At 41.6% G+C, this 18,395-nt stretch overlaps 1 protein-coding gene and 1 pseudogene across 1 annotated transcript in view; one reads left to right on the top strand and one right to left on the bottom strand.

Moving 5' to 3' along the window:
• The window catches only part of LOC141488530 (butyrophilin subfamily 1 member A1-like), a 50,007-nt gene extending 43,992 nt beyond the window's left edge, over positions 1-6,015 (bottom strand). The window contains exons 1-3 of the mRNA XM_074188653.1: positions 6,011-6,015; positions 4,454-4,648; positions 3,592-3,779 (exon numbers count right to left, since the gene is read on the bottom strand). Of these exons, the coding sequence (XP_074044754.1) occupies positions 3,592-3,779; positions 4,454-4,648; positions 6,011-6,015 (388 nt within the window). The remainder of the gene's footprint in view (positions 1-3,591; positions 3,780-4,453; positions 4,649-6,010) is intronic.
• Positions 6,016-9,622: 3,607 nt separating this feature from the next.
• LOC141488502 (HLA class II histocompatibility antigen, DP alpha 1 chain-like) lies at positions 9,623-13,278 on the top strand (annotated as a pseudogene).
• Positions 13,279-18,395: the final 5,117 nt, after the last annotated feature.

The following is an 18,395-nucleotide window of genomic DNA, read 5'->3' as shown; positions in this document are numbered from 1 at the left end:
TTGGGGCAGCTGAATGATGCAGTGGACAGAGTATAGGTCCTCGGGCCAGGAGGTCCCAAGTCTACATCCCACCCCAGAGACCCAGTAACCACCCAGCCCCTTGGTCCTGGACAGGCCACCCAATCCCACCACCTTGCAAAAAATTAAAAAATAAAATGTGTTATATCTCATTATCCTCTCCCATGATCTACCTGCTCCTCTATCATCTACAGCCCCCCTTCACTCCCCCTGTTCCCTTTCTCCTATCCCCTTTCTCTCCCTTTTCCTTTTAGATTTCTATAACCTAATAAGTATGTATGTTGTTTCCTCTCTGAGCCATTTTTGATGAGTATGAAGGCTCCTTCACTCCTCTTAACCTTCCCCCCTTTCATACCATTACAAAAGCTATTTCTTGACTCTTTTACATGAAATATCTTAGCCTATTCTACCAGTATGATTCCTTTTTACCCATTGACTCCATTTTTACAATTTATTATACCTTCAAATTCATCTCACTCCTGTCTCTCGTCTATATATGTTCCTTCTATCTGCTCTAATAACTGAGAAGGTTCATGAGTCATCAGTATCATCTTCCCATGCAGGAATACAGATAGTTTATCATTATTAAATTCTTCATAATTCTTTCTTCTTGTTCACCCTCTCTATGCTTCACTTGAGTCCAGTACTTAAGTATCAGTTCTGGCTGTTTCAACAGGAACATTTGAAATTCCCCTTTTTCATTGGAAATCTAGCTTTTCTCCTGGAAGAGAATGTTCAGTTTTGCTGGGTAGTTGATTCTCAGTTGCATTACAAGCTCTTTTGCCTTCTGGAATATTATATTCCAAGCTCTACAAGCCCTTAATTTGGATGCTACTGTGTAATCCTAACTGTGGTGACATGAATTTGAATTGTTTCCTTCTGGCCACTTGTAATATTTTCTCTTTGACCTGGGAGTTCTGAAGCTTGGCTATAATATTCCAGGGGATTAATTTTTTTTGGATCTCTTTCAGGAGGATATTGGTGGATTCTCTCAATTTCTATTTTGCCCTCTGCTTCTAAAATATCAGGGTAATTTCCCTGTTGAAATTATTTAAAAAATGAAGTCAAGGCTCTTTTCTTGATCTTGACTTTCAAGTAGCCCAATAATTTTTAAATAGTCTCTTTGGATCTGTTCTCCAGATCAGTTATTTTTTCCAATGAGATATTTCATGTTTTATTCTAGTTTTTCATTCTTTTGTTTCTTGATTCCTTGCAAAGTCATCAGCTTCCTTTGACTCCATTCTACATTTGAAGGAGTTGTTTCCTTCAGAGAGCTTTCTTATCTCCTTTTCCATCTGGCCAATTCTGCTTTTTAAGGTATACCTCTCCTCATTCACTTTTTGGACTTTCATTTGACCTAAATTAGCTTTTTAACATGTTGTTTTCATCATCATTTTTTAAAATTTCCTTGACTAAGCTGCTGACTTGGTTTTCATGTTTTTCCTGCATCTCCTTCATTTCTTTTCCCAATTTTTCCTCTACGTCACTTACTTGATTTTTTTCTTTTTTCTTTTGACAAGTTTAAAACATTTATTTAAAATACAATTTCTAAAATGCTTAATCTGCTGACTTAGGGCCCGAAGGAAAGGGGTGGGAGTTGAAGGAGCTGCCTGACTACTCGAGCAGGGCAAAGCTGCATGATATATGGCATCTCTCCCTCCCTCCCCTACGTTTCTTCCTTGAACACACCCAAGGGGACCTTGGCTCACCATGGGGGAAACAACTAGAAACAAGGTTCTAAGAGGTCTCTCAAGCCTCTGGGCCAAGAGTGGCCAGGTGTGGCCCCACCCATCTAGTCTCAACAGGAAGGCTCCCCCAGAGGAGGTGGGCTGGGCTTATGGAGTGTTGCCTCCTGCCTGCAGGTGGGGAGCACCCTGACTGGCTGGGCTGAGAAGGGCTGATGGCCAGCCCCTGCACCCCCAGCTCCTTTGGTTAGTTAGGCTGATGTTGGAGAAGTGGCTCATTGGAAGCCGTTAAGCCAGGAGGCCAGGGGCTTGGCCCATGGGGTCAGGGGAGCTGGAGGAGAGGATGTTACCATGGACAGGTAGCTAAAAGAGGCAGAAGCCTCAGGTTACTGCCCTGCCCCACCCCCATCCCGGGATTTCCTAAGGCAAAGCCCACAGTTCACTTTAAAAATAAAAAATAAACAGAACAAAACTGAACCAAAGGAAATGCACTTAGGAAAGATGTAGAGAACTATAGAGAGCCCAACCCCTCCTCCTCCTCCTAATTCCCTGACCCAACCCCACAACTCACACACACACAATAGTTTCCTATTTCCTTCTCTTGCACTTCCCACTCTGGGATTCAAGGCAAAGCCTTGGAGCAGGAGCTGCTGGGGGCCCAGAATGGGGTCTCACCTCAGCAAGGAAGGGCTAAACTCCAGTCCTGGGGGCTCCCACCCTTTACACTGTGTCCTCTTGGGCAGGACCCTGGGCCTCCTTTTTGTGTCCCCCACCCTGACTTTCTGGGTCAAGGAGTTGTGTATACTGTGCATTCAGGCAAGTGGGTCAAAGCCAAGGAGAGCAGGCCTCCCTTCCCCCTGTCACTCCTGAAGGTAATTCCCTGGGAAAGGAGGGAAGCTGATGCCACGATTTTCTGGGCTGATGACAGTCATGTCCCTTTCATTTACTGTGGCACCAGTCCTCCTCAGAGTCAACCTACAAGACCCTGGCTTTGGGCCAGGCAGTAACCACCAAGAGCAGCAGGCTGTCTCCCACTCGTAGCCCTTTCCCCCTGCTGGGCCTGACCCCAGAGCAGGCCAGGACAGGATAAGACAGTACAGGAGAGCTGGTAGAAAGTCCATCACCAAAACAAGGCAAGGCTTAGCCCTGGGGGCAAACTCCCCCTTCCACAGTGGGTTTTAAATATGGCTTTGCAGTGCACGGGTGCTACCTGTGAAATGCAACCATCTTCCAATCCCCTGGAAATTGTGGGTTAAAATCAGAAGTGGGAATTGGCTATTAATTAAGTCATAGGAAGAATCAGTGCAGTAGAGGAAAAGGAGACAGGGACTGAGAAGAAAGGCAGACATGTCCATAGTGGATAGGTTAGCACAGACACCCGCGGAGCCTGGAGGAAGCCGCTTTCAGCAACACCGGCTCCCTTGGCCCCAGGGTTAAGAGGCCTGAGCTGAATTTCTAGAATCCAGAAGGGTATAAAATACCCTCCCCTCCAGATCCCTGCTCTGGAAGGTTGGGCATCTATGTCAAGGTGAGTGAACACTGGAGCTTCAAACTCGGGGAACCAGACTGTCATCACCCACCAATGTACAATCGGAGGCTTTTTTCCAAATGCTACTTGGTATGGCAAGTCCCCAGGGCAATGACTCCTAGAAGAAGACATGCCAGCTTCAGCTCTGGACTGGAACCATAAGCTGGGCAATAGAGGGCCTCAGGCTCCTAAGAGTTCAAACCTTGTAGCTGGGAAACCGAGCTACCCCCTGACAACACTGTATAGATGGCTTCTCAGCCAGACTTGTTCCCATGTTTTCCTTGGATAAGAAAGCAAAATACTGAATAAATCAAGTTTTCCTTGTTTGTAAACCTGACTATGACAGGTCTCTCTCCCTACCTCCTGAACTCTTGGCTGGAAAGAACCCAAGTGAAGGTTGGGGTGGAGAGGCTGTGGAGGAAAGTTTGTCTGCTTTCACCACTTCCATAAACACTAGTGGTGCCTCCTGCCAGCCCCAGTGCTCCAGCCTGGTCTCACTGAAGGGCCCCCACGAGATGAGGCTCAGCTGGAGACTGGCCCCATCCCTCCTGGTGGCAGCAATAGGAATAGAGAACAAGAAGTGAAGCTTGCCAAAATCTTATCTGTTAATGTTTCTGCAAATTCATTGAAACATTTTAGAAGACTATTAACTACCCTTCTCAATTAAAACAAAAATTCATTTAACAGCCAAAGCCTTTCCCATGCACTTTTTTCCCTTGCAAATCAGACTCTGAAACAAACAAAAACAAAAAAAAAAAGGAAGAGAAAAGAAAGGGGGGGAAGAAAACGATCCTTTCAAATGGAACCTGCTATTTAAGTGAAGACATGCACATTTTGGGGAGTTCCCATTTGTGTTTTGAAATCCCAAATTAATTAGCATGATAAACTGTCATTGCTGGCACTGGCTTCACCCCAAGTGGCACCATCTGACTCTCTGCTCTGAGTCCTCAGTGGGCCCCCCCTACCCACCTCATGTCCCCACCTTCTCCTTTTACAGTGACTTGGGACAGCCCTTGTGGATGTGCCAATCACAGTGGGAGGAGGGGGTTGGGGGTCACAGTGCATGGGGTTCAAGGTCACAGTGGGCAGAGTAGAGGGGATCACAGTGCAAGTAAATCAGGTTGTTCCCTCTGCTCAAGTCCAGCTGTCTGCCACCACAGTGCAACCCATGGTGGATGACCCTGGTAGTGGCCGGGGCAGTGGTGGCAGCATCCTCTCTCACCCACATTTATCTGTGCTGCTTGAAGCCTTTCGAACCATCAGGACCCGGGGATGTCTGATGACATTATTGGGCTGTTTGGTGTCTTTGAGCTGGGAGATCGTGGTTGGCCTGTCAAGGATGGGCTTCTCTTGTTCTTCCTTGAGGCTGGCACTACCAAGGATCCCCTTGTGGACCTCAGTGTAATTCAGCCTCGCGCTGGGCCAAGGACTTCACAGGGAGGGCTGGCCTGCTGGTAGAGTTGGGGCTACTGACACCCCCATTGCTCAGAGGCCTCTTGAGGATCCCTATTTGAGGAGGTGGTCCTGAGGGAAGGCTATCGTCCTTTGGGAGGAGACATAGATTTCCCAGCTGTCCTCCCTGGGCATCCTCGCAACCTCCAGACTCATCTTTCTGCTAGAAGCCTGGAGCTTAAGCTCCAACTGCCCCTGCCCACCCCGGCTGGCCCGGGAGACTCACTTACTTGATTTTCAAATTCTTTTTTGAACTCTATCATAACCTGATCCCAATTCCTATTTTTTGTGGAGGCTTTGGGTATAGAATCTTGGACTTTGTCATCTTCTGAATGTGTGTTTTGATCCTCCATGGGATCAAATTAATTGTCTATGATCAGTTCCCTCTTTTCCATTTACTCATTTTCCTAGCCTTTGCCCTGGTTTTGGGGTGCTTTCTGAGCTTTTGAATATTATTGGGACACCTGTGCAAGGACCTCAGTTCTTTCAAGGTCTTATGAAGGGCTCTGACTGCTCTTTTGCCTATGCTGTGATCTGTGGATGATCACAAGTCCTACCCTCTGCCCTGGAGCTATGAAGAGAGTCCCCACTCCACTATGGCAGTATGGGGACCCAGACTGTGACCATGATCTGAATATGGACAAAGTATCAGAGTTCTGTCCCAGAGACAAAGGAGAGATCTCTATAGTCTCCCCTACCCCCTTACCTTCCATGAGCTGAGCACTCTGGAAGCAGCTGCTAGTGGCTCCTTGCTGGGTGGCTCTCCAAGTGCATTAATTTTGACGTGGACAAATAGAAAGATGAACAGAAGCTGCTATTGAGTAATGTGAACACACTCAGTAAAGAAATGTATATGTATATGTATATGTATATGTATATGTATATGTATATGTATATGTATATGTCTATCTCTATCTCTATCTATCTGTCTGTCTATCTATCTATCTATCTATCTATCTATCTATCTATCTATCTATCTATCTATAGATATGACTTGAGAATGAAAAAATTGCCATGATTGATGAATGCAGATTTGGACAGTGGATTTATGTACTCTTCCTTTATTTGTCTTAGTATAAAACCTCCCAACTCCTACCATCTTTCCATATCATTCCTGGTCCAGATAGTGGCTGGAGCCTAGCCTTGACAATTGCCCAAGCTCAAATGATAAACTTCTAAGAATGTCTAAATCTGAAACATTGGATTATGATGAATTTGTAGTAGAAATGTTTCCTTGATTGCTTCCTGTCTAAGTGAATCTCAGCACATGGTTTTTATATAATTCAGCAAACCTTGCTAGTTTCAGGTTTGAAGGGAAGTCCCAAACCTCATGACTACATGGAATAAGAGACAATCATCAAACATATTGAGACATTGTCCCTAGTATGTCCTCCTACTGGCTGATCATAGGAATTTATTAATAGGAACTAAGAACTACTTTGTAACCCTTATAAACCTTCTCTATACTTCAGGGTTTTCTAAGATATTTCTCCACATGGCCTAGATTAGCATTTGGCATTCTAGATATATCCCAGGTATATTTACTTGTGATTCTCAAGATTCATCCTTCTTTCTGGATAAACTTTTCCTAGCTTAGGTTTTGGATCCTTATTGCTAATGACACCAGATCATCTAAGGGATCGATCTCTTTACATTTTTTGCAAGGCAAATGACTTATCCAAAGTCACAACTTGGCAATTATTAAGTGTCTAAGGCTGGATTTGAACTCAGGTACTCCTGACTCCAGGATTGGTGTTCTGTCCACTGCACCACCTAGCCATCTCAATCTCTTTCCATTTAAAGGCACATGGGAAATAGGAGTCACAGCCCAGCAGCCTATGCCTGCTTTCCCTAGGAAGTAGATGCTCTGCACTTACCCCTGCCCTCAGCTGAGAGTAGGCTCAGCACCATTAATAGGACCATCATACAGAAGCTCCCCACACTCCCTGATGGAGACAAGGGTGGAACTGGGAATCAAAGATTGCAGCAGGTTTCCATCAAGGCTGCCCTCCGCCTCTTGAAGAACATGATTACCCTGAATTCCTCTGAATTGAGTAGCTTCTAATGAGGAAAGCAATTAGCATCAGACACAAGCAGCAGCATCATCAGGCACTAGGTAGAACTTCCATGTGCTAGTTCCAAATTAACACTTTTCACCACTAGGCAAATTTGATTCTTTTTTTGAGCATGCTATGTGACTTGACCCTGCATTCCTTCAGTCTCCTGGGCACTCACCCTGGACTAAAAGGAGCTCAGTGCTTGTGTATGCTCTGAGCAAACTTGGAAATGGCCCCTCTGAATCCTGTTGACTGTTGGAGATCCTGAGCCTCCACTGTAATTCCAGAATTGACATCACAAAATAAATCCCTGAATATCATGGAGAACAGGATTTTCTACTATAGGATATAATTACAGTCTTGAAAAGTGATGTGACATTGTGTCCTTTGCATCATGCTCCTGTGTCTTTAGATGCTGGGTCAGCTGAGTCCCTCCCCTGTCCTGATCCTGGTGTTTCCTGGACCCTTCCTCTGCACCTTCTCCCAAGGGTCAAGCTCCTCTGTGCATTCCCTTGGAAGCAGATCGGTGCAAAAGTTGAGAGGTAAAGAAGAGAGGGAGAGTTCTGAAGTTAGGCAAAAGTTTTGGTTGTCGTGCAGCTGTGCCTAAGCTTCCTGGTGGGAGAGGCTCTTACCATGTCACTGGGCTGCAGAAGCTGCTTTTTCTCCCTGTCTCATCTCATCTCCTGAGGTAAGTTAGCAGGAATAAATAAAACTTATTACAAACCCCTTTTGCTCATGATGACTCCCCTCAGTACTCTCATGATGCCCCCAACACACTGTTGGCCAGGTCCTCTCCCTGGTCCTCTGAGATCTATGATGTAATTGAACTGATCCCCAAGTTATTTAGCTTTCTAAGATATTGTACAGAGCACCTACAAGATTCTTACTTGCTACCCAATCCTGATAAAATTATCTGTGCATTAGTGAATAATGGGCCTCATTAGAGTAGGATTTTTTTTTTTTTTTTTCAGAAAAGGTAAGGCAATTAGAGGAACTATTTTATCCCCAGGGCTCTTCTCTCCCCATATCATTCCCAAAGCTCTGCTCTGGGACAATTAGGTGGTAGAGTGGATAGAGAATGGACCTGAAGTCAGGAAGATCTGAGTTCAAATTTGACCTCAAATACTTAATGGGAAAGTCACTTAATCCTATTTGCCTCAGTTTCCTTATCTGTAAAATGAACTGAAGAAATAATGGCAAACCACTCCAGTGTTTTTGCCAAGAATGACTGGGGCAGATAGGTAGTGCAGTGGATAGATAGAGCATTGCCCTAGAGTTAGGAGGTCTTGAGTACAAATCTGGCCTCAGACAATAAAATTACCTAGCTGTGTGACCTTGGACAAGTCATTTAACCCCAAATGCCTTGCAAAAACAAAAAAAATTGACTGAACAACAAACTCTGTTTACTTCTACTTATATATTTCATTTACTTCACAACTAAAGAAAATGAGAATTCCATTAGAAAAAAAATGGAAAAGATTCCTTTTCTTTTATCTCAGATCTAAAGTTGCAAGTCTCAAGAAAAACGTGCTCTGATTCTTGTGTTTGGTTATATAACTAACTATGCATGTTTTTGTGGAGGATGGAGGGTGTCATTGAATGTCTCTGTCATTAATATTATTCTAGGGGTAGAACTGGAGAAGATATGGAGATAGTAAAGGAGTTATTTCTATGTCATACTGAAAATATTCTGGGCCATGTTGAGAATATTTGGAGGGAGGGAAGAATTGCAGAAGGATATAATCTCTCCATACATTGTGCCTAGCTATCTCATAGTTGGTAATGAGTCCATGCTCTTTCATGTTGTGCTTCCAAGAAGTTGCTTTGTTAGACTTTTACCTTGGCCTTGTGAGTAGGAGTTCTCCATTGGGTTACAGTCTTAAAAAACATCAGGACTTTTAGGGGTTGTGTAATGAAAGTCTCTCATTTTGCCCCCTCCCATGAAATTTAATTTTTAATGTCATATCCCACATTATGAGGCTTATTGCAAAGCTAGGAATAGAATTATGTCTCCTAACTCTAAATTTGATGCTTCCTGCATGTTACTTACTGTGCAAGCAAATAATCTGAGTCCTTCAGAGTTGCATTTATTAACCAGATATAATAGTGTTGTGGTTTTTCTTTTGCTGTCTTCCTACCAAGTTTCACCAGAAATGACAATTGAACATGTTTTGTGGTGGTGGGGAGTGGAGGGAGAAGGAACTAACTTTTTTCATTAGAAACATTTAACAATAAATATTCAAATAATTGTTTCAGGGACGGATAACCCAGTGGAAATTCCTCCTTATCAACTAGTATCCTGGATTAACACAAGAAAACTAGATATTATATGTTCTTAAGAAAATCTTCATGGGAAATTTTAGAAACTTACAATTTAAGGACAAATGATTAATAATAAATTTTATAACTTTAAATCATCATGAGTTCTTTCATCTTTAAGTCTGAAAGATATTACAAACCACAAAGATTTAAAAATAATATCTTTATTACAATAAACTAAATTCTATCTGGTTATATGGTACAAAACATCTTCTGAAAATGTAAAGTAAATAGTAGTATTTGCTAGTTTAGACTTTTGTTTTGTAAAGCTTTTAAAGCTTTATAAGTTTTCAAAAGGTACAAATTAGTAGCCTTTTGAACTTTAACCAAACAAATATTATTTAATTTAAATTATGTATACACTTGAAACTTCAATACTTCTTCCAAGTGTTCTTCCCTCTCCTCTTAGACCCTTTACCAGGCAGCAGTGGCATCCTCAAAGGCTCTCTCTTGCTCAGTGAAGATTTCTTTCTTTTGGGCTGTTAAGCTGAGCCAGTCTGGAACTGTGCCCATGTGTCCCAGGAGTGTCCTGTCTGGGGAGATCCCAGCTTTTGTTTCTCTGAATGAATCTTAGTCTAGCCTCAGGCTTAGGGATCCTCAGCCTGGCTGCCCGGCTGATCAGACTAAGAGCCTGGGCTGCTAACAGTGAGTTTTTCTGTGGTCAGGTACAGATTCTGGAGTCCCTAAAGAAGGACTAACATATCTCCTCAGGGATATGGGATAGAGCTGGGAAACTTAGTTTTCAATGCCATGCTCATGTTATGTAGAGGGAATGAAGGGAGAAGGAATCGGCTCTATTAGAAATTTTTTATTAGTAAAAATTCACATAGTCTCTTAGGAGACTAGCCACACTCCAGTAAAGAGAACACAGGTTCAGATTCAGATGTTAGATGTCACCTTTGATGTTTACTACCACTGCTACTTTGAATGAGTCCTTTTACCCTTTAGTAGGCCTCATATTCTCTTACCTATTAAATGAAGAGGTTAGACTGGTTCCTTATGGAATCTCTTTTATCCTTAAATTTATGTCTTCTGCTTTATGATGGTGGAGTTTATAGGAATGGTGCGCAGAATTCTCTGACTTATTTTGAGGATTGGGAGGAAAAGGTCATTACTAAAGCAGACTCATTCTCTTTGCCCACTGACCTGGATGTCTCATAAAGAGGACTACACAATTTTTGTCACCAGTCACTGGTTCTGTGCTAGAAGCCCCAGGAAGCTGGAGCTACAAGAAATTCTCCAGCATGGATCACATTGAGACATGGACAGCACTACAGACTTCCAACACCTTCTTACATTGTGGAACCTCCATCCCTTTTGCAAATGTCACAAGATTGTACTTCTGGGTCCTTTCTTTCTATCCCATTCTTTAGACCATGGCACAGCTTTTTGGCATATGTGTCTCTTCTTTAGTTATCAACAAGTCCAATGACCAAATTCCTCCCCTACCCCAGTTCCACAATTAAGATACATGATCTGCCAAAAGATTCCCCCATGCTTTGTGAATGGGCTTAAATATTTGAAATTGAGAAATTCAAAGTGCATAATCCATGAAACCCTAGGGCCTCTGGTATCACGTGCACCTGAAGTCAATCTCCATGGACATGTTACTAGGAACAGGGACTCAGCAGTAAGTTTAATTGGTTCAATTCAGGAGTGCTACTTTTAGGTTAATTTTGAGTAAGCCTTCCATGGTCTTTTACTCCTCTAACTGCAAAGTATGTTGCATAGGGAAGGTTCTAAGGAGGAACATGAACCACAGCCCGAGACTTACAAAGGCACCTATGAAAACTGCCATTCAGCTAAATGAGGGCACTGATCATGGAGACCCGGGTTCCAGAACAGCCTTCCCATACTCACCATTTTTGCTCAGTACAAGCATTGCATTCCACCTCCATAAAGGACTATCTGAACCCAGATACACTGTCTATCCTCTTATTTGAAGTGATTAAAAACCATGGTGGAAATACCAGTACATACAGTTACTTTTCACTTCACCAGTTTGGGGGAAATTTCTTGGTACAATATGATCTCTTCTGCCTTTAATTTCTCCCAGGCAGAACTGATATAACCCTTCTCTATTCTCTAGCTTCTCTCTCTTCATTCTTACTTTTCCTTATTTTGCCAGTCTTTTCATTTCCTCAAGCCATCCCTTTTTTATTTCTTCATCCATTTCCTCATCATTTTGAAATTTCCTCTTTCCTCATCCTTACTTTTAATGACCAGTGCCTCTGATCTCTACTTGTCCTGGTGCAGACCCTGTAATCAAATCAACATTTGTTCAGACCCACAGACTTGCATGAATTTGATGAAGTTGAGTAATTCCACATGGACCTTGAGAGGAAGAAAACAGTAAGGAAGCTTCCTGAGTTTGGCCACATCTTTAGTTTTGATGCCCAGATTGGGCTAGGCTACTACTGTGGACTTGAACGACCTTATCAGGCAAAACATCCACACCTGGGCCACCCTTAGTATACTTCTGTTCTACTCTCTTCCCTGGGGGTAACCAGTGTAGTATTGGTGGTGATGAGGTTAGTAGGGTTTCCTGCTCTGTACTATTTACTCAGACTTTCCCTCTTGTGAGAATTCTGGACCTCTCAGAAGCAGTTTTTATTTCTAATAATCAATAACTTTTCTCTAGAGTCTCTAGTTAGGGTCAGAGGATGACAATATTCAGTCTCTCCTAGACATTCCTCAGAACTAAGCTTCAACCAACCTGAGAACTCATAAACACATCTCTTTTTTTAGTGACTTCATTTTACTCCAGAACCTTGGTTGTACAAGTCATTCCTGGAGTGAGAGGTGTTTTTCAGATCTCTCTTGAAAGGAGATTGGGTCCAAATTAGCCACTGGTCTCATAGTAGAGAAAATACTAGACTTGAATCAGGAAGACCTGAGTTAAAATATGGCTTCTGATATGTGCTAGCTGTGTGACCTTGGGCAAGTCACTTAACCTCTGCTTGCCTCAGTTTCTTCATTCTTAAAATGAAGATAATTATAGCACCTCTCTTCCTGAGTTATTGTATCAAATCAGATGATTGTAAAATGCCTTGTATTGTGCCTGATACATAGTGTGTATTATCTAAGAGCTATTATTATTATTATTATTATTATTATTATTAGTAACTTCTTGGAACATAGAAAATTTAAAAGATTGTCATATTTAAGATTTACTGTAAAATGAGGCGTCACAGATTAGATTTAGGATTTAAGGGGAAAAGTTTCAGTGCTTTAAGGAAAGTGTGCTTTCTGAATCCCCTCATTCATAGGAGTTCTAGGTCTCTGCTGTAGGGCTACACTCACTCTAGCACCATTCACCAAGACTTGCTCTCCTTCAGTGCCTTTGGAGGTGACAGTATTTCCTAAGGAGCCCATACAACTAGAGGAGCCAAACACCCTCTGCCACACTGATATGTTTCCCCCCACAGTGATTAATGTCACATGGTTGTGCAATGGACAGTCAGTCACTATAGGGATATCTGAGACCCCTTTCCTCCTTCACAATGACTATTCTTTTCCACAGGTTTCAGTTCCTCACTTTCCTTCCCTCAACTGATGATGTCTATGACTGCCTGGTTGAACACTAGGACCTGGAGAAGTCACTTTTCAGGCACTGGATTATGAATCAAAACATTTGGGGCCCCTAAAACCCAGGTATTTTAATGGTCACTACTTTCCCCAAAATGACTTTTGTCTCCAGATCCAATGTGCTATAAGTCAAAACCTCCTATTTTTTTCTGTGCTTTCTGACCTCATTTTCCTTTCATTACCACAGAGCCTGAGATGCTAACACACCATCTGAGACAATGGAGACCCTCATCTTTATTCTAGGACTGGCTGTGGGCCTGGGGGGCATCACTGTGGCTACCATCCTCATCATCAAAATCTTGTTCTCCGGCAAATGATGTCAGAACCCATGGATCCTGTACACCTTACCTTCTGGAGAAATCATTCCCAATCCTCCCTAAACTTAGTGCCGTCCCCCAAACCAGTTCTATTTTATTCTGTGGAGATCTTGCATGTTCAAAGTTGTTTGAGCTATATCTCCCCCCCCCCATTAGTCTGTGAATTCCTTAAGAGTAAGGATTATGCTTTCACATTTCTTTGTATCCTCAGTGCTTAGCCACAAAAGAGCACATATAACTAGGGCACACATGGAGAGGCATCTTCCCTCACTATATAAGGTTTTTAAAGTCTATGGTAGAAGTCATTGTGCTGTTCCCACTGGATCTCCTTCTGCTTGTTATGATGTTTTCTTTCTATTTTTCTTTCTTCCTGTTGGGTTGTCTTTGTCTATTACATGATTTCTGTTGGGCATTGGCAGCTGTGGCCCAGGTTTGACAATTGTATTTTTTTTTCATGGTCCAATATTGTAGTTCTGGCTGGCTGCTTCAAGCAAGTTGCAACTGATGAGTTTGTCATCGAGTGAAAGAAAAATGTTTATCAAATACTTATTATTTGTTAAGCAGTTGAAGCCTCCGTGGATGGAGCACTGGATCTGGAGGCAGGAGAATCTGGCCTCAGACACTAGCTAGTATGTGACCCCAGACCAACCATTTATCCTTTGCTTGCTCTAAATGTCCTGGAGAAGGAAATGGCAAACCAGTCCAATATCCTTGCCAAGAGAACTTAACATGGAGTTCTAAAAAGTTATATATGACTGAAACAGTTCAACAACATTTATTAAATGCTAGGGATACAAATACAGAAATCAAAGATTTCTTGTCCCCAGAGAACTCGCATTATGATGGGGGGAGACAACAGAGAAAGGGGAATAGCAGAGCTGCGTGGTTTAGAAAGTTATAGGGATTGTGGTTCAACACATCCCACATGGTGGTAATGGCAGAATATATTTGATCATAATTCCTGGTACCAGAGTCAAAGAACAGGTATGAGGAGGGATGTGGGGGAACCTCCACAGACAAAAGCCAAAGCTGAAATAGGCTTTTCGGAGGGGCAGTCACCAACCAGGGGAGGGGAGGTCCCAGGACCTAAGTTACTCTGGGACCTAGTTTCTGGTTTGGGTGGGAAGTGATTATGGAAGAGTTGACTGTGATATATCTCTCTATTTTTGCTTTTAGCTAGAGGCCTGGGCAAGGGTACTATATCATTCTCATCGTTTGATTTTCCTGAGGCTAGTGATAGCTAGCAGAAACTATATTCTCTTCCTAGGAGGTTTTGCAATTGCTCTGTTCCTTTAAAGCCCCAAGGTTTCCCTGTTCCTAGGTCTTTCAGAGCAGTGGGGTCAAACTCAAGTATAAACAGACTCCTTCAGGTGACATGTTGTCTTAGAAATTCACAAATATTCTCTATGTTGTATTTTTGATGAATTTTTAAACATTTCCCAATTCCAAATGTACTTTGCTTTCAATGTAGCTGTTTTAGAGTCAGAAGCCTTAATATCCCCAATTATTGAATTAAGTAGGGAAAGCAAAATCAAAAACTCATGTAAAGTCATAGCGAAATTTTTTTTTTAGGTTTTTGCAAGGCAATGGGGTTAAATGGCTTGTCCAAGGCCACACAGCTAGGTAATTATTAAGTGTTTGAGACCGGATTTGAACCCAGGTACTACTGACTCCAGGGCTGGTGCTTTATCCACTGTGCCACCTAGCCACCCCAACAAATGCGTCATGGCGAAATTTAAAAGAATTGAGATTGAAAATTACTTAAAGTACAAAGGCAGAATATAAGCACGCTGCAATGTATTAGAAACTAAGAATTATGGGGAAATGGTACAAAGTGATGATGCCAAACTCCAATAGAAAGGATATCATTAAACTCTATGTAAGAATTCCTATACTTTGTATACTTACTTAGAAAACAACAAATTATCTATGTCATATTATGTATTACATTAATTTTGTTAAATATTTCTCAATAATATTTTCATCTGGAGTTCTCATGGCCTGATGTTTTTTAAATTATTTTTCATTGATATTTTATTTTACCAAATACATGTTATGAATTTTTTTCAAAATTCATCCATATGCATATGTATATGTTAAGTTACAAACCTTCCTTCCACCCTCCTTTCCCACCCCCCTCCCCTCTTCAGTGAACAGTCAGGTTGATATAGTACATAAGCATTTGTGTTAAACATGTTTACAGATTAGTCACATTTGCTATGAGGAATTAGAGTTAAGGTCAAGAAATGAGACATTTAAAAAAAATGAATGTAGTGTTCATCAGATTCTGAATGTTTTATTTTTGCTTTTCTCCCTCTGGATAGGGATAGCATTGTCCATAGCCAGTCTAATGCCAGTCTAAAAGGATTGTCCTAGCTCTCTGAACTGCTGAGAGGAACTGCTTCCATTAAGGTTGATCATCTCACAATGTTTTTGTTAATGTGCACATTGTTCTCTTTGCTCAGCATCAGATCATGTAATTCAATCTAGGCTTCTCTAGAGGCAGGCTATTTATGGTTTCTCTCCCCCCCCCCCCCACCGCAAGGCAAATAGGGTTAAGTGGCTTGCCCAAGGCCACACAGCTAGGTAATTATTAAGTGTCTGAGGCTGGAGTTGAACTCAGGTCCTCCTGACTTCAGGGCTGGTGCTCTATCAACTGCTCCATCCAGTCATTCCTGAACAGTGAGTGAAATTAAGTATTTCAATAACTATTGATCTGGAAGGGCAAAAATTTAGGGGAACTATGAATGTCATGAATTCACTGTCATTTTGAACCCAAAGGCAAGATTCTTGGAGTAGTAGTAGGAATAGATTCCATGGATATGCTATATCCTCTATAAGATTTTAAATTACTTGATGGCAAGAATAATTTCATTTCAGCTCCGTTTTCTGTTAAGTACATTTTGTTTGTTTTTGCAGAGCAATGGGATTAAGTGACTTGTCAAGATTACACAGCTAAGTAAATATTAAATGTCTGAGGTCACATTTGAACTCAGATCCTCCTGACTCCAGGGCTGGTGCTCTATCCACTGAACCACCTAGCTCCCCTGTTAAATACATTTTGTTGTTGTTTCAGTCATGTATGACCCTTCATGGCCCTATGTAGTTTTCTTGGGAAAAATACTAGAGTGGTTTGCCATTTTCTTCTTTGGCTAATTTTATAAATAAGAAACTGAGGCAAACTAGAATAAGTGACTTTCCAGGGTCACACAGCTAGTATCTGAGCCTGGATTTGAATTCATGAAGATGAGTCTTTCTGACTTCAGCCTGGGCAGCACCATCTGCCTACATAAGAGGAACTTAAGTACATAGTAGGAACTTAATTAATATTTGAATTGACTTTTCTGACTTTGTTTCTCCACAATAATCTTGTGAGTAGTGATGAGGGCAGATGCCATTATCACATTTTTATAGATGAGGAAAATAATGTTCAGAGATATTGAGTGAGTTACTGGAGGTCATTTTGCTAGTAAAATGCTGAAATCAGTGCTCCAATGCTGATTTCATGCCCAATATTACCTATTTTGATACATCTCTTCAGCCATGAAGACTGCTTTAAACTTTTTACTGGTTGTCTTCCCAAATTTCCTCAGAAGTGAGAAACCACTTTAAAGAATCAGAACCAAACTCTACTCAACTGAGATAAATAAGGGAGGTGAGAATATTGATGAGAGAGTAAAGAATTGCCTTTTATTTTCTTCAACAACACAATAAAAGAAATCATCAAAAATCTCTTTCTTCCCTTCCCCTCTCTGAAACACATCATCATAAAGAGACAAGCACTTCGAAGACATCTTTCTGCAGGAATTAAATACTGAGGGCCTAATCTGGACCACAAGGGTTGTTTCCACCAAGTATATAAATGATCTTTTCAAAAGTGAATAAACTCTGAGGGAAATGGAAAGCAAAAAGAAAAAGTGCTGCTATCTGTGTTTAGTCACCTCCAGTCCAAGAGGTTCTTGGGAGGGGGCAGATTGAGACTGGGGAGGGGAGGAACCTCAATCACCATTTTGTACTGAACCCTGTCAGTAGACTTGATTTGGCTTGAAGCAACCCCCAAGTTTCCTTTGACTGAGGGGAAGAGAAAGGATTTATCAGGGAAGCTTAGTCTTGAAGGTGATAAGCAGAGGCAGGAGAGTTAAGTTCAGAAAAGGAAAAAAAATTATGTGTCTACTAACCCACAAATAAGGGAGTTGGAAGGAAGCTTAGAGATTGCAAGATGACAAAATCTGAAAATTAGAAAGGACTCCAAAGTCCATATGTTCCAACCTGTACTTTGTTAAGAACCTCACAGCTCCAAAATGGTTATTAACCATTTGCCTGAAGGTAGTGGAAAGTATCTCATTATACGTTTGCATAGTTTCAATGTTTAAGGTTTCCCTTCTACTTTCTGGACCTGTGACCTAATTTATAGGGAACACTCTCTACTTGGTACTTTCTCTACACTTTATTATAGTCTTAGAGAAGTATTTTGGGCACTGAGGCAGGGGAGAATGGATTTCCCATTGTCAAATAGACAGTATTTGTGAAAGGTAGGACTTGAATTCAGGGCTTCCTTGTTATCCATTGCACCACATTGCTTCTCTTTTTCTAATCTCAAATATTAATCCATCATTGGGAAATTTGTATCTAGTTCTGCTCTTCAGGATCAAATAGAATAAGTCTAATCCCTCTCTCACATGGTAGTCTTTAAAATTGCTGCTGTTGTTGTTCAGCCATGTCTGACTCCCATTTGTTTTTTAGGTTTTTGCAAGGCAAAAAGGATTAAGTGGCTTGCCCAAGGCCACACAGCTGGGTAATTATTAAGTATCTGTGAGGGGATTGGAACCCAGGTACTCCTGACTCCAGGGCCGGTGCTTTATCCACTATGCCACCTAGCCCTCCAATCCCATGTTGTTTTGTTTTCGCAAAGTTACAGGCATGATTTGCCATTTCTTTTTCCAGCTCATTTTATAGATGAGGAAACTGAGGTAAACTGGGTTAAGTGACTTGTTCAAGATCATGCAAGTAGTAAGTGTCTAAGGATTTGAACTCATGAAGATGAATCTGAGTCATGTACCATATACTTACTGAATCTTTAAAATGCTTAAGATAATTATTGCATCTCCTCTAAGTCTTCTCTTCTCAAGCTGAACTTTCCATAACTCCCTTAACAGATCATTGAGTTGAAGTACCTAATATTTTCCTGGTAGACTTCTAGTGTTCTCCAGCTTTCTGAAATATGGAATACAATATCAAACCCAGTACCTACTCTTCTCTGGCCAAGGCAGAATGAGATGGCACTTTCTCTCATGATCCTGGACACTAGGTCTTTCCTAAAGCTTCCTAAGATCATATTAGACCAGGGTGATGCTATAAAATACTTGTGACTTATATTAAGCTTGTATATCTCTAAGGCTGATAGATCTATTCCTAGTAGCAAGTCAAAAAG

The sequence above is a fragment of the Macrotis lagotis genome, chromosome 5, assembly GCF_037893015.1.
Source record: "Macrotis lagotis isolate mMagLag1 chromosome 5, bilby.v1.9.chrom.fasta, whole genome shotgun sequence".
Lineage (NCBI taxonomy): Eukaryota > Metazoa > Chordata > Mammalia > Peramelemorphia > Peramelidae > Macrotis > Macrotis lagotis.
This window is presented reverse-complemented; position numbering and strand designations above follow the sequence as displayed.